Source organism: Lepus europaeus, chromosome 13 (genome assembly GCF_033115175.1).
Source record: "Lepus europaeus isolate LE1 chromosome 13, mLepTim1.pri, whole genome shotgun sequence".
NCBI lineage: Eukaryota > Metazoa > Chordata > Mammalia > Lagomorpha > Leporidae > Lepus > Lepus europaeus.
Window position 1 is genome coordinate 65,975,568 of NC_084839.1, and position 15,131 is coordinate 65,990,698.

At 44.2% G+C, this 15,131-nt stretch overlaps 1 protein-coding gene across 1 annotated transcript in view; it reads right to left on the reverse strand.

The window, feature by feature from the left end:
• C13H2orf42 (chromosome 13 C2orf42 homolog) overlaps positions 1-15,131 on the reverse strand; it is a 49,432-nt gene that overhangs the window by 22,790 nt on the left and 11,511 nt on the right. Inside the window, 5 exon segments of the mRNA XM_062209592.1 lie at positions 254-358; positions 3,519-3,623; positions 8,144-8,254; positions 10,300-11,134; positions 13,708-13,981. Of these exon segments, the coding sequence (XP_062065576.1) occupies positions 254-358; positions 3,519-3,623; positions 8,144-8,254; positions 10,300-11,122 (1,144 nt within the window). The 5' untranslated portion in view covers positions 11,123-11,134; positions 13,708-13,981.

Here is a 15,131-nt window from a genome sequence, read left to right on the forward strand (position 1 = left end):
GAGACCTGAAAGAAGCTCCAGCCCCTGGCTTCAGCCTGCCACAGCCCCAGCCATTGTGGCCATTTGGAGAGTGAACCAGCAGATGGAAGATCTCTCTTTCTCTCTGTCTATTCTCCTCTCTCTGTAACTCTGCCTTTCAAATAAATGAAAAGTAAATCTTAAAAAAAATATAAAACATTAAAATAAAAAAATTACAGAACAATTTAGTACCTTCTACTTTGAGCAAGAGCCCAGTTGGGTAATCAACACTTACCATCAAATTGATAGTGCATGGTTTGATGGATGCGTTCTGTGACACTGGCCAGCCAGTCTTGGAAGGATAAGGTCACTTGGGCCTCATCCAACAGCTGACCACAGGCTAGGAAAAGAAGAAAAGACAACTCTTTAGTCACTTTTCTTACAGAATAAACACTTAATTGAAATTTGAGAAAGTTGAGTTTGCACAGAAAAAAAAAAAACACTAGAAGTTGAAATTCAAGGAAAGTAGATAAATTAAGTTTTACAAAAGAATGTACTTAGAAAAACTTTTAGAGACTAACAGGTATAAGAGTATTAACCACAGAAAGTTTGCAATCTTTTAACACTAACTGCATGCTAAAGAATGGTTCCTTCTCAGAATAATAGCTATTTTAGACATCCATAGGTTAGTTCTATTCCTGATAAATATATATTTACATGCCCCAAATCTCCTCAGAAATTAGGCTGTTTCAAATAAAGGTTGATATGTTTTCATATCAAGGTTGAGTTGAGTGATACATTCACCATGGGTTGCTTTGATATCTTTATACCTAAAATCTAAAACCTTGTATACAGAGATCCAAAATGAATGAAAATTCACTTTTAAATAAAGGCAAAAGACGTAAATTTCTAGCTCCGAGTAACTGGGAAATACAGTAACAAATGATGGAATTTAATGGGTCCGAGTTTGGGGCTGGGAGTCAAAAGGTTGCAGGACCATCATCCTGCGTGATTACTGCCCCTGTTCTCTAAATAAGGATCTGAGTCTGAATGACCTTCCACAGATCTACCTTCCTATCCTATTGCTTCTCTAAAATATCTTTATGTGTCTGAAACCTGTCACCTTTTTATATATAGAGAAAAACATCATCATCCCTACTACCCATTTGAAATTAAAATTATCATAGGTAGGGGCCAGCACTGTGGCATAGCAGGTAAAGCTGCCACCTGCAGTGCCAGCATCCCATATGGGCGCTGGTTTGAGTCCCAGCTGCTCCACTTCTGTTCCAGCTCTCTGCTATGGCCTGGGAAAGCAGTAGAAGATGGCCCAAGTGCTTGGGCCCCTGCTCCTGCGTGGGAGACCCAGAGGAAGCTCCTGGAGCCTGTCTTCAGATTGGCCCAGCTCCAACCTTGCGGCCAATTGGGGAATGAACCAACGGATGGAAGACCTCTCTCTCTCTCTCCCTCTCTCTCTCTCTCTCTGTGTAACTCTGACTTTCAAATAAATAAATAAATCTTAAAAAATTAAAATTATCATAGGTAAATGTGATTATTTGTATTGAGGATACTTTCTTTCTTTCTTTCTTTCTTTTTTTTTTTTTTGGACAGGCAGAGTGGACAGTGAGAGAGAGAGACAGAGAGAAAGGTCTTCCTTTGCCGTTGGTTCACCCTCCAATGGCCGCCATGGCCGGCGTGCTGTGGCCGGCGCACCGCGCTGACCTGAAGCCAGGAGCCAGGTGCTTCTGCTGGTCTCCCATGGGGTGCAGGGCCCAAGCACTTGGGCCATACCTCCACTGCACTCCCGGGCCACAGCAGAGAGCTGGCCTGGAAGAGGGGCAACTGGGACAGAATCCGGCGCCCCGACCAGGACTAGAATCCGGTGTGCCGGCGCCGCTAGGCGGAGGATTAGCCTGTTGAGCCACGGCGCTGGCCCGAGGATACTTTCTTACTTCTTTTCCCTACAGGCAGTGATGATAAATGGTTTAAAAAAATCTTCTACCTGGGCCCGGTGCCGTGGCTCACTTGGCTAATCCTCCGCCTGCGGCGCCGGCATCCCATATGGGCACCGGGTTCTAGTCCTGGTTGTTCCTCTTCCAGTCCAGCTCTCTGCTGTGGCCCGGGAGTGCAGTGGAGGATGGCCCAAGTGCTTGGGTCCCTGCACCTGCATGGGAGACCAGGAGGAAGCGCCTGGCTCCTGGTTTCAGATTGGTGCAGCGCCGGCTGTAGCAGCCATTTGGGGAGTGAACCAACAGAAGGAAAACCTTTCTCTCTCTCTCTCTCTCACTGTCTGTAACTCTACCTGTCAAATAAATAAATAATCTTTAAAAAAAATTTTCTACCTGTCAGTTGATCTGTTTATTTCCTGACCTTCCAAAAACATTTATACCCAGAATGTACATGTTCTTAATGAATAAGTTAATTAATATTCAGTCCTATATTCTGTAATTACATATTGGTCTTATCTTCAAAACCAGAATGTAAGGGCAGGGATGATTCCAGTTTTTAACCAGCCAGTTGCATTACATGGCTAGCCATATGAAAGCAAGTTTTCAATATTGCCAATGTTGAACTAAACTCTTTATACAATTTATAAGGACAGTTAAGAAAAGATTGATTACCAAAATGTATCAGCTTAAGTATTCTGAGTAGAAAAGTGATAAACACAAACTGTGTTCAAATTCAGTCATTCTGTCTCATAAATTCCGAACAATGGCCAGGCTATTGCTTCTTAGGTACGTTTTCAGGCTTCACTGACTTTGGAAAATAAACGATACCTGTCCTTCTCAATAAATATTAATTTTTTGTAATTATAAAAACACATTTTTCCCTTCAGCTTTGACTCAACTACATGTGGGCAATAAGCAGTAAGAGGAAAACATCCTGCAAATACCCGTTGCTAAAACAAATCAGGCATTGCTGATTTAAAGACACATTTAATTGTTTTGGTTTGTTTTCTGCATGGTTTGCTTGCTTTTAGTAATCTCTAAGGCTTTTCTTGCATAGTTTAAAATTTTTTTAGAGAATTGTATATTCATGTGAAATTGTAAGAAATGCAAAACTTGCATGCTCTTTACACAGATTCCTCCAAAAGCAGCATTTTGTAAAACTCTAGTACAACATCACAATCAGAAAAATGACACAGTACAACACAGTGGCCTCATTCAGATTTCATTGGTTTCACATGCACTCATGTGTGATGTGTGTGCATAGAGTTGGATGTAATTTTTCCACACGTGTAGACTTACACGACAACCACACTGAAGAAACAAGGGAGTTATGACAAGGCTCCCCTCTACTATCCTTTCACCACCGCTGTTACTTCCCTCCCAAACCCTCTCCAAGCTCTGGCAACCAACCAATCTGCTCTCTAACTCTATGGTTTCACACACAATTGAATTTTGAGCATTACTTGAAACTAGTAAAACAGGAAAGACCTCAGGTTCATGCCTGCTATTGTCTATGTTAGCACCTTTCAGGGACAACAGGCAACACTTCTACTGCTTCTGGATTTTTAGGATGACTTTCCACCACTGTAGCCTATGCTAGGGAAGGGAACTTACCCTGCCTTTTTAGTGACGAAGCAACCACAGGCTTTTTCAGTCCACTTTTTCTTAGGTTACTGCTCACTGCATCTTGAGGCAATAGTGAACTGTTCATCTGTGTGCCTAAACCATAAATCATGACAGTGTTTAATAAATTACCTACAAAATACAAATTGATTTGATATTGATTTCTAAAGAGTCTAAAATATATAAATATTCCTTACTAATTTCTAGGTTGGCTTCATAGTTTCTAGAAGAAATTTGCATTAGCCATTATACATAAAAATTTAAACTTTTTATGCTTATTATGGAAATTAGACGTTACAAAACAGAAAGAAGAAAAGATTCACCCATTGTTCCCACTTCTCAAATAACCATGATTATGGCTGGCGCCGTGGCTCAACAGGCTAATCCTCCGCCTTGCAGCGCCGGCACACCGGGTTCTAGTCCCAGTCAGGGCGCCGGATTCTGTCCTGGTTGCCCCTCTTCCAGGCCAGCTCTCTGCTATGGCCCGGGAAGGCAGTGGAGGATGGCCCAAGTCCTTGGGCCCTGCACCTGCATGGGAGACCAGGAGAAGCACCTGGCTCCTGCCTTCGGATCAGCGCGGTGCGCCGGCCGCAGCGCGCCAGCCACAATGGCCATTGGAGGATGAACCAACGGCAAAAAAGGAAGACCTTTCTCTCTGTCTTTTTCTCTCTCACTATCCACTCTGCCTGTCAAAAATTAAAAACAAACAAACAAACAAACAAACAAAACCATGATTAGTTTTCTGGTGAGTGGTCCTCTACTTTTTAGTTTGTTTTGCTGGTTTTGTAATTTTAAGGAGCTGTGAGCATAACAATATTGCCAAATGTAGTAGAAAAAATTAGTTTGAATTTCAGAAAAATAATTTTTAGTTAAGTATGTTCCAAATATTGCATGGGAGATACTTACACTAAAAATTTATTCATTATTTATCTGAAATCCCTGTCTTTTGTTTTTAAAGTTTTAGAGGCAGAGATAGAGACGGAGAGAAAGCATCTTCCCACCTGCTGGTTCACTTCCCAAATGGTGGTAATATCCTGGGGCCAGGCCAGGCCACAGCCAGAAGCTTTATCTGGGTCTCCCACATGGGTACAGGGGTCCAAGCACTTGGGCCATCTTCCACTGCTTTCCCAGGCCATTAGCAAGGAGCTAGGCTGGAAGTGGAGCAGCTAGGACTCAAACCAGCACCCATATGGGATACCAGCACTACAGATAGCAGTTTAACCTGCTATGCCACAACCCCCAAATTCTTTACAATCATTATTTTAAAACATTTTATTTATTTACTTGAAAGGCAGAGTTACAGAGAAGGAGAAGTAGAGGCAGGGAGAGGAAGAGGGGGAGAGAAAGAGAGAGAGATCTTCCATCTGCTGGTTCATTCCCCAAATGGCCGTGATGGCTGGAGCTGGGCCAATCTGAAGCCAGGAGCCAGGAGCTTCACTCGGGTCCCCCATGTGGGTGCAGGGGCTCAAGCACTTGGGCTATCTTCCACTGCTTTCCCAGGCACATTAGCAGGGAGCTGGATTGGATGTGGAAAGCCAGTACTCAAACTAGCATCCATATGGGTTGCGGGCATTGCAGGCAGCGGCTTAACCCACTACGCAACAGCACCAGTCCCTACAACCATTTTCCATAGCTGCCTGATACTCAGTGATAAAGTGGCTTTACTATGGTTCATTTAACTATCACTAATTGTTTCTAAGTTTTCAATATTATAAATAATCATAAAATAAATATCTCTGGACAAAATGATTTTCCTATACCAAGATTATTTCCTTTAAAAAGATTATTTGTAAGTGAGACTACTGAATGAAAGGATAAGAACTTTGTTCCTTTTCAGAATTTTGAATTTTCCTAGAAAAAGAGCAACAAGTAAACATTTAACAACAATCTCTACCTGATACTGCAGCCTGAGGGTCTCTCTAAATCATGGCAATGACCATGCCACTTTGTTTCTCCATTTTACTTCAACTTCCCAGCACCAAGATTCCTGTGCACTGACCATTTTAAGGTCCAGTAACAGATACTGCAAGCTTCACTTACCCATGATTAAACCAATTTACTTTACACCAGCCGTGAGAGCCTGGATTGCCAGCTTTGCCTGCAGTCTCAGCATTTTTAAATCTTTGATAATGTGTGGACAGACCTCTCCCTGAGATGCCACATCCCATATTGAAGCCCCAGGGCTGCTGTCCGTTTCAGCTTCCCACTAATGAACACCATGGGAGGCATCAGGTGATAGCTCGGATAGTTGGACTCCTGCCACCGACATAGGAGACACAGAAATTAGCTCATGGCTTCCTGCTTTGGTCTGGTTCAGCCTGGACTGTGTGATCATTTGGGGAGTGAAACAGTGGATGAAAGCTCTCTCCCTCCCTGACTTTCAAACACATAAAAATTTGGTGATTTGGTAGCAGAGGTATCTTGTTTTAATTTTGCATTTCTAAATGTTCACAGTTCCCTGTTTACTAGTGAGTTCAGAGTTTGACACATATAAATGGACCAGGTAATATCTTCACTTTTTTTAGAATATAGATTTCTGGACACTTATGTAGTACAGTACTATAGCATTTCCATATTGACACATATGAGACCTTAACTGATACTGGCATTAAATATTTGAATTTTATTTTTTTATTTTTTAAATATTTATTTACTTGAAAGGCAGAATTACAGAGATAGACAGGGAGAGACACAGAAAGGGAGGTGTTCCATCTGCTGGTTTACTCCTTAAATGGCCGCAATGACCAGGGCTGGGCCAGGCCAAAGCCAGGAGCCAGGAGCCAGGAGCTTCTCCCAGGTCTCCTATGTGGGTACAGGGGCCCAAGGATTTGGGCCATCCTCTGACGCTTTTTCAGGCTCATTGGCAGGGAGTTGGATCAGAAGTGGAGCAGCTAAAACATGAACCATCACCCATATGGGATGTCAGCGTCACAGGCAGCACTTAACCTGCTTGCAGCACAGCACTAGCCCCAAATATTTGAATTTCAAAATTGTGTGTGTACATATGGTCCCCGACTTATGATAGTTCAGCTTAATGATTTTTTTAGAATTAAAACATTTTATTTTTGCCATAAGAAATTTTTTTTCAACAATGACTTTGGGATTTTATAAGGGTGCAAAATCAATACACATTCAGTGGAAATCATACTTAAAATTCTGATTTTTTATTTTTTTCTGGGCTTTAATACATAGTATGATACTCTCTCCTGATCAGCCATGTGATCATGAAGGAAAAAAACAATACTCCACAGTGTGCCCCACGGTTGAGCTATGAGGTGCTAAGAGTATTACATGCATTTTTAACTTACAGTATTTTCAGCTGATGACGTACCCCATTACATCTCAAGGAGTATCTAAATGTTATGAATCTCCACATGCTGAAACTGCAAACTATACTCTTACATTAGTGTGGGAAATACAACTAACCGCTGTCACACTGTTTTTTGTAAAACCCTCTATGGGGTAGCCATTTGGCACAGCATTTAAGCCACCATGTGGGACACCTGCATCCTGTATAAGAGTGCCTGGTTAAAGTCCTGACTCTTCCACCTCAGATTCAGCTCCCTGCTAATAAGAACCCTGAGAGGCAGCAAGTGATAACTCAAATACTTGGGTCCCTGTCACCTACATGGGAGACCAGGATGGAATTCCAGACTTCTGACTTCAGCCTGGCCAAGCCCTGGCTACTGCAGGCATTTGAGGAGTAAACCAACAGATGGAAGACTTCTGTCTCTTTTTTGCTTTCTCTCTGACTTTCCAACAAAATGAAAACAATCATTATATTCTTAGAATTGTATCTATGAACTACATTGAATCTGTTCTCTTTATATTAACATCACATTAACATGAGAATTGATAAGAATTCTGTTGTAGTAATTACCATGCATTTGGTGTAAACCTGAGAATCTAACATATTAATACATCCCTAAAACTAAAAAAAAATAAAATGAAATGAAAATTGGGACCAGCGTTGTGATGGAGGGATTAAGCCACTGTTTGCAATGCCAGCTGCCCATATTGGCGTCTCAGTTAGAGTCTTGGCTACTCCGCTTCTAATGCAGCTTCTCACTAACGCACCTGGGAAAGGCAGAGGAGGATGGCCAAAATACACAGGTCCCTGCCACCACGTGGGAGACCAGGATGGAGTTCCTGCCTCCTGGCTTCAGCCTCACCCAGATCTGGCTGTTGCAGCCATTGGCGAGTGAACCAGTGGATGGAAGATCTTTCTCTCTCTCTCTCTCCATCTCTCCTTGTCACTCTTTCAAATAAAAAAAATCTTTAAAAAAATTATACATAAATAAAACCCTCTATAGATGAAAACTTCACAATGAAATAATCAGGTAGATTAAGATCTAAGATTAGCCTGAATGTTTTGGGGTTGAACAAACATACAATAAAAGTGGAGTTTGGCTGATCTTACTTTTGATCAATAAAACCAATTTTTAGCTTGAGGTGACAAGGAATCATTAGTGGAGTATAAAACCTTTTTTAGGAAAAAAGCCATAAGAACAAGAATGATTTCTTAGAATTGCTGAGATTCCATGAACGACATAAAACTCTGTAAAACAATTTCTAAAGATAACACCACCAAACAAACCAACTAAACAGCCTCTCACCAGATACTTCGTCCTTTTTCCTTTTCTTGGGCTTAGAAGCAGTAGATTCACAGGCAGACACAGTTGATTCTGAATGGCAGCCTAACTGGGGCACAATAATCTCTTTAAGACCTAAAAGAGAAAAGACTTCTGAATTACAAGTACTACTGATTACTAATACTACTAATATTTTAAGAGTTAAATATGGGCTCCTACTAGAGAAAAAGTAATTCATAAAAATCCAAATCCTGAAAACAAATGATCAAGTGTTTGCCTGCTTTAAAAATAAATTCCTGGGGTTAGGGCTGTGGTAGAATGGGTTAAACTGCTGCCTGCAATGCCAGCATCCTATATGGGTGATGCTTCAAGTCCTGGCTGCTTCACTTCTGATCCAGCTCCCTGCTAATGCACATGGGAAAGCAGTGGAAGATGGCCCACTATATATAATAATCTAACTGGCGCTCATATGGGATACTGCTGTCACAGTTGGTAGTTTAACCTGCTGAGCAACAACACAGTTGCCAACCTATATATTTTAAAAGTTTCTTTAGCCGGTGCCGTGGCTCACTAGGCTAATCCTCTGCCTTGCGGCGCTGGCACACTGGGTTCTAGTCCCGGTCAGGGCACCGATCCTGTCCCGGTTGCCCCTCTTCCAGGCCAGCTCTCTGCTGTGGCCAGGGAGTACAGTGGAGGATGGCCCAAGTCCTTGGGCCCTGCACCCCATGGGAGACCAGGAGAAGCACCTGGCTCCTGGCTTCGGATCAGCGTGGTGCGCTGGCCGCAGCGCGCCTACCGTGGCAGCCATTGGAAGGTGAACCAACAGCAAAAGGAAGACCTTTCTCTCTGTCTCTCTCTCACTGTCCACTCTGCCTGTCAAAAATTAAAAAAAAAAAAGTTTCTTTAAAGAACTACCTAAGGGCTGGTGTTGTGGCACAATGGGTTAAGCTACCGCCTGTGACACTGGCATCCCTTATGAGTACTGGTTCAAGTCCTGGCTGCTTCACTTCCATTCTGGCTCCCTGCTAACATGCCTGAGAAGGCAACAGAAGATGGCCCAAGTGTTTGGGCCCCTGCTACCCATGTGGGAGACCAGGATGGAGTTCCAGGTTCCTGTTTTTAAATCTTTATTTATTTATTTATTTATTTGACAGGTAGAGTTATAGACAGTGACAGAGAGACAAAGAGAAAAGTCTTCCTTCTGTTGATTCATTCCCCAAATGGCCGCCACAGCTGGCGCTGCACCGATCTGAAGCCAAGAGCCAGGCGCTTCCTCCTGGTCTCCCATGCAGGTGCAGGACTCAAGCACTTGGGCCATCCTCCACTGCACTCCCGGGCCACAGCAGAGAGCTGGACTGGAAGAGGAGCAACCGGAACTAGAACTGGCGCCCATATGGGATGCCGGTGCCGCAGGCGGAGGATTAACCAAGTGAGCCACAGCATCGGCCCCAGGTTCCTGGTTTCAGCCCAGCCCTGGCCATTGCAGTCAAGTAGGGAGTGACTCAGCAAATGGAAGATCTCTTTCTCTCTGTCGTTCCTTCTTTCTGTAACTCTGCCTTTCAAATAAATAAATCTTTTTTAAAAAGCCAAACCAAACCAAAACAAACTTGCCAGTTCACTGGAGGCAAATTAAAAAAAAAAAAAAAAACTACCCACAACTTGTATTTTTGTTCATAGATCATTATTAATGATCAGTATGAAATGAAAATAAAGTGTTAACAAGATAAAGGTATATCAATGACAACAAAAAAAACTTGATGAAGACACTTTTAAAATCTTTTGAGCAAGGTACTAGTTTTCCTCATGTTCAAAGCAAAGAAGCCAGAATAAAAGGGATTTTTTTTTCCTGGTTCTTTGTATTAAACAAAGAACCAAAAAATGTTCTACAGAGCATCTGTGGAGGAGAAAAAAAAAAAATCAAAGTGAGGACAACTTGGCTTAGGTTTATTGTCTCAACAAAAAATATCAAGTCTCTTGATCCTTAATTTTAACCAGTTATCCAAGCAACCAAACAACCTTTCTGTAAGTGTGCTGACTGGGATAATGCAAAGGACCGCTTTCCATCTGAATCAACTAGCAGCTGCTTCTGAAGGTGGCCAGGGCACTCTCCAAAGGCATCAGTGGCAACCCTGCCTTTGCCACTTGAGAAAAACAGTTATTGTGTCAATCACACCACCTACCGCTGGAGTCAAAATTTAGGAAGTCTGAGAATTCTTGAGCCAATGTCTCATCACTGGCAAAGGCACAGATGCAGGCAAAGAAATGAATGCATCTCTGAGCTGCCTCATCCTTGGGGGTGGTCGACTTGCTCGCTTTCAGAGTCTGGCAGGAGCAGAAGAAGCGCCGCTCAGGCAAGCTTTTGGTACCAATTTTCTGCACAAAAGACGTATGCAAATACCCCAAACTATGCTTCTGGCTTGCCTTGCACTTCACCACCAAGATGTTTTTAGTGATCCTTTGTACCAGGGGGCCCGTGGGTGCTGTGGCCAACTGCCAGATGGTTTGTTTGGTTTCCGGGGAGGCCTGCATTGCATTCAGAACCGAGCTCTTCAGGGTCAGAGGGGTGGCCTCCGCCTGGCAGTTCACAGCCAGTTTAATGTGCTGGCACTGGTTTTCCACAACACCCTGGGCGGCGGCCTTCAGGCATGAGGGGACATAACACCGGCCGGAGCTCAGCTGAGTGATAATGGTCCCATCCACCGTCTGGATCGTTGTCTCGGAAACACCGAGCTCCACAAAGCACCGGCAGTCAGGGCCTCGGTCTCTCTGCCGCACAGAGTAGACTTGCAGATCGGAGCCCGTGATGATTTTGACAGCTTCAACACTAGGCTGCTTCCGGGCCCCGTAGCGGAAAATGGTTCCGCATGTCTTGTTCTTACAGCTCAGCCCCCGAGTTCCGTTGTATGTGCCGCATCGGGGACACTTTCTGATTCCCCTCAATGTGGCCTTCCCCAAGTCAGACAAGAAAGCCGGGACTTTAGTCCTCAGTGAGTTTGGCTCCATGTTTCACAGACCCTAGAAAAGGCAATAAATACATCAGCATGAGTATACATTAACACACACACACACACAGTTAAAATCACCTAGGTTGTTTATTACAGAAAGTAAAATGTAAAGAAAGCTTCCACTGGGATGGGTGGTTGAGCTAGAAGCTAAAATGCTGCTTGCGACACCTGCATCTCATATTGGAGCCTCTGAGTTCAAGTCCAAGCTCCACATCTGAGGCCAGCTTCCTAGAATCTCTCTCCAATGGATGGCAGATCTCTTTTTTTCCATCTCTATCTGCTTTTCATATAAATCATAAATGAATAAACAAAAATTAAAAAGAAATGTATGGGGCTGGCGCCGCGGCTCACTAGGCTAATCCTCCACCTGCGGCGCCGGTACACCGGGTTCTAGTCCCGGTCGGGGCGCCAGATTCTGTCCTGGTCACCCCTCTTCCAGGCCAGCTCTCTGCTATGGCCCAGGAGTGCAGTGGAGGATGGCCCAAGTCCTCGGGCCCTACACCCGCATGGGAGACCAGGATAAGCACCTGGCTCCTGGCTTCGGATCAGCGTGGTGCGCCGGCCACAGCGGCCATTGGAGGGTGAACCAACGGCAAAAAGAAGACCTTTCTCTCTCTCTCTCTCTCTCTTACTGTCCACTCTGCCTGTCAAAAAAAAAAAAAAAGAAAGAAAGAAATGTATGAATGTATGGATATATGGAAGGCAAAGTTTCCATCACTATTATTTGAGGTTTTAAATGAATGTTTTGTGGTACAATTTGAAAATGGTAGATAACATCTTTATCATTATTTATTTGAGGGGCAGGCAGAGTGAGAGAAACAGACAAAGACAGTTATTCTATCTGCTGGTTCACTCTCCAAATGCTCACAATAGCCATATAGAGCCAGGCTGAACCCAGGAGCCCAGAACTCAGTCTCCCACGAGGGCAGCCAAAGTCCAAATCTTCGAGCCATCACTGCTGCCTCTCAGTGTATGCATTAGCAGGGAGCTGGACTCAGAAGTGGAGCTGGGACTGAACCCGGGCACCCTCACAGGGGATGTGGGTGTTCTAAGCTGCCCACTGCACTAAATACTCACCCGTCTCTATGCATTTTTTAAATGTTTGTTTTCATCTATTTGAAAGGCAGAGTGACAGAGCAAAAGAGAGAATAATGAAAAAGCTATCTTCCATCCGCTGGTTTACTCCCCAAATGCCCCAACAGCTAGGGCCATCTTCATCTGCTGCCTCTCAGGAAACATCAGCAGGAAGCTGAATCAGAACCAGAGGTGCTACTCTTGAACCAGCACTCGAACTTAGGATGCAGGCATCCCCAAGTGCAGCTTAACCTCCATGCAGCTTAACCCACAATGCCCACTCCTCTGTACAGATTTTTTTAAGATATATTTACTTGAGAGGCAGAGATACAAAAGAGTGGAGGGGGTGGGGGTAGGGGAGAGGTATTCCATCCACTGGTTCATTCCCCAAATGGTTAAAAAGGCTGGAGTTGGTCCAGACCGAAGCCAGGAGCAAGGAGCTTCATCTGGGTCTCCCATGTGGGTGTAGGCATCCAAGGACTTGAGCCATCTTCCAATGCTTTCCCAGGAGCATCAGCAGGGAAACTGGATTGGAAGTGGAGCAGCTCGGAATCGAATGGGATGCCAGCTTTGCAGGAAGTGGCTTAACCCCTTGTACCAAAAGACTAGCTCCTCTATACAATATTTAAAAAAAAAAAAAAACAATTTATTTATTTTATTTGAAAGGCAGAGTTACAGAGAGGCAGAGGCAGAGAGAGTCTTCCATCCACTGGTTCACTCCCGAGATGGCTGCAATGGCCAGAGCTGCACTGATCCAAAGCCAGAAGCCAGGAGCTTCCTCTGGGTCTCCCATGTGGGTGCAGGGGCCCAAGGACTTGGGACATCCTCTACTGTCTCCCCAGGCCATTGCAGAGACCTGGATCGGAAGTGGAGCAGCTGGGATACAAACTGGCACCCAAATGGGATGCCGGCTCTGCAGGTGGCGGCTTTACCGGCTATGCCACAGCGCCAGCCCCCCTCTCTATACAGTTTTTTTTTTTTTTTTTTTTTTTTGGACAGGCAGAGTGGACAGTGAGAGAGAGACAGAGAGAAAGGTCTTCCTTTTGCCGTTGGTTCACCCTCCAATGGCTGCCGCGGTAGCGTGCTGTGGCCGGCGCACCACGCTGATCTGATGGCAGGAGCCAGGTGCTTATCCTGGTCTCCCATAGGGTGCAGGGCCCAAGCACTTGGGCCATCCTCCACTGCACTCCCTGGCCACAGCAGAGAGCTGGCCTGGAAGAGGGGCAACCGGGACAGGATCAGTGCCCCGACCGGGACTAGAACCCGGTGTGCCGGCGCCGCAAGGCGGAGGATTAGCCTAATGAGCCGTGGCACCGGCCTCTATACAGTTTTTAAAGTCCCACTGTAACCACCAAAACATTTGTCCAGGTTTGATCCTATATAACAACTGAAGTTAAGTTTACCTAATTTTTACATGCAGAGATGTTTAACTTTAGCAAAGACTAGAGAACAGGAAAGATTAATTTTTTTCCCTTTCATCATTCCCCATAATACCCAGTCCAGTCCTACCTGTGCCAGCTGCCAGGGTATCTGGAAAACAGTGTAACCTGCATTCATAGGAACTACAGGTGTTTCATTAGTTTGTGATGATCAGAGGGGACAGGCAAAGGCACAATCACCTGCAGAGTAAATGACACTGCATAACCCAAAGTCTTCTGAAGTTTGAACTCTATGGTGTAACAATGCAGACATTCTGCCACCTCCTTCCTGACCAGCCAATGGCAAAGCTCCTGCCCAGTATTCCACAAAGATTCCCACTGCCCTACATGGAAATCTTGGCCATCTACAAGGAAACAAGAAAAACCATTAAAGTCATACAAAGATAGGATGATTCATGCCTCTTAGAAAGCAGATATAAGAATCTAAATCTTTCACAATTATTTGAGGAATACTTGACAAATTCTTATGGTAATAGTTAAGTGTTTTATAGTTAAAACCACAAAAAGGTAAAACAATGTTAATATCATCACTGGGTTGTCAAGAACACCTAGAGTCATTGGCATTATTGTTGGTCAAATATTTACCCTTCCTAATAGTAACATATCATACCTTTAGAATGCTTTATGCTTTTCAAAGTGCTTTCACATTATTTCGTTTGAATGTCAGAGCATTAGTATTTCATTCAAGCCAAACGATGGCTGTACAACTGAAAATAAAGGAGGTAAGCATGAGGTTGCCCAGCAGTCAGAAAATGCAGTTTCCGCCAACCTACAGACTCTAAGAAGGGTGTGAATCTCTACTGTGACTTACACCCAATTTGTTTTGTTTTGTTTTTGTTTTTTTTGTTTTTTTTTTTTTTTTGACAGGCAGAGTGGATAGTGAGAGAGAGAGAGGGACAGAAAGGTCTTCCTTTTTGCCGTTGATTCACCCTACAGTGGCCGCTATGGCCGCCGCATTGCGCCGATCTGAAGCCAGGAGCCAGGTGCTTCTCCTGGTCTCCCATGCGGGTGCAGGGCCCAAGCACCTGGGCCATCCTCCACTGCCTTCCCGGGCCATAGCAGAGAGCTGGCCTGGAAGAGGGGCAACTGGGACAGAATCCGGCACCCCAACCGGGACTAGAACCCGGTGTGCTGGTGCCGCAAGGCAGAGGATTAGCCTGTTGAGCCACGGCGCCGGCCTTACACCCAATATTTTATGAAAGATTCCAAACATACAGAAAACGATTCCCTCCTATACTCACTAGATTTTACTATATTTGCTTTGTTACATATCTATCCATCCCACCCTCCGTCAATCCCTCTTAATACGATGCCTTTCAAAGTAAGTTGCAGGCATCAATTCAGCATGCACATTACTAATTAAAGTCATGTTTTCAATGATTTTTTTTAAAGATTTATTTTATTTATTTGAAAGACAGAGTTACAGAGAGAGGTAGAGACAGAGAGAGAGGTCTTCCATTCGCTGGTTCACTCCCCAGGTGGCTGCAACAGCCG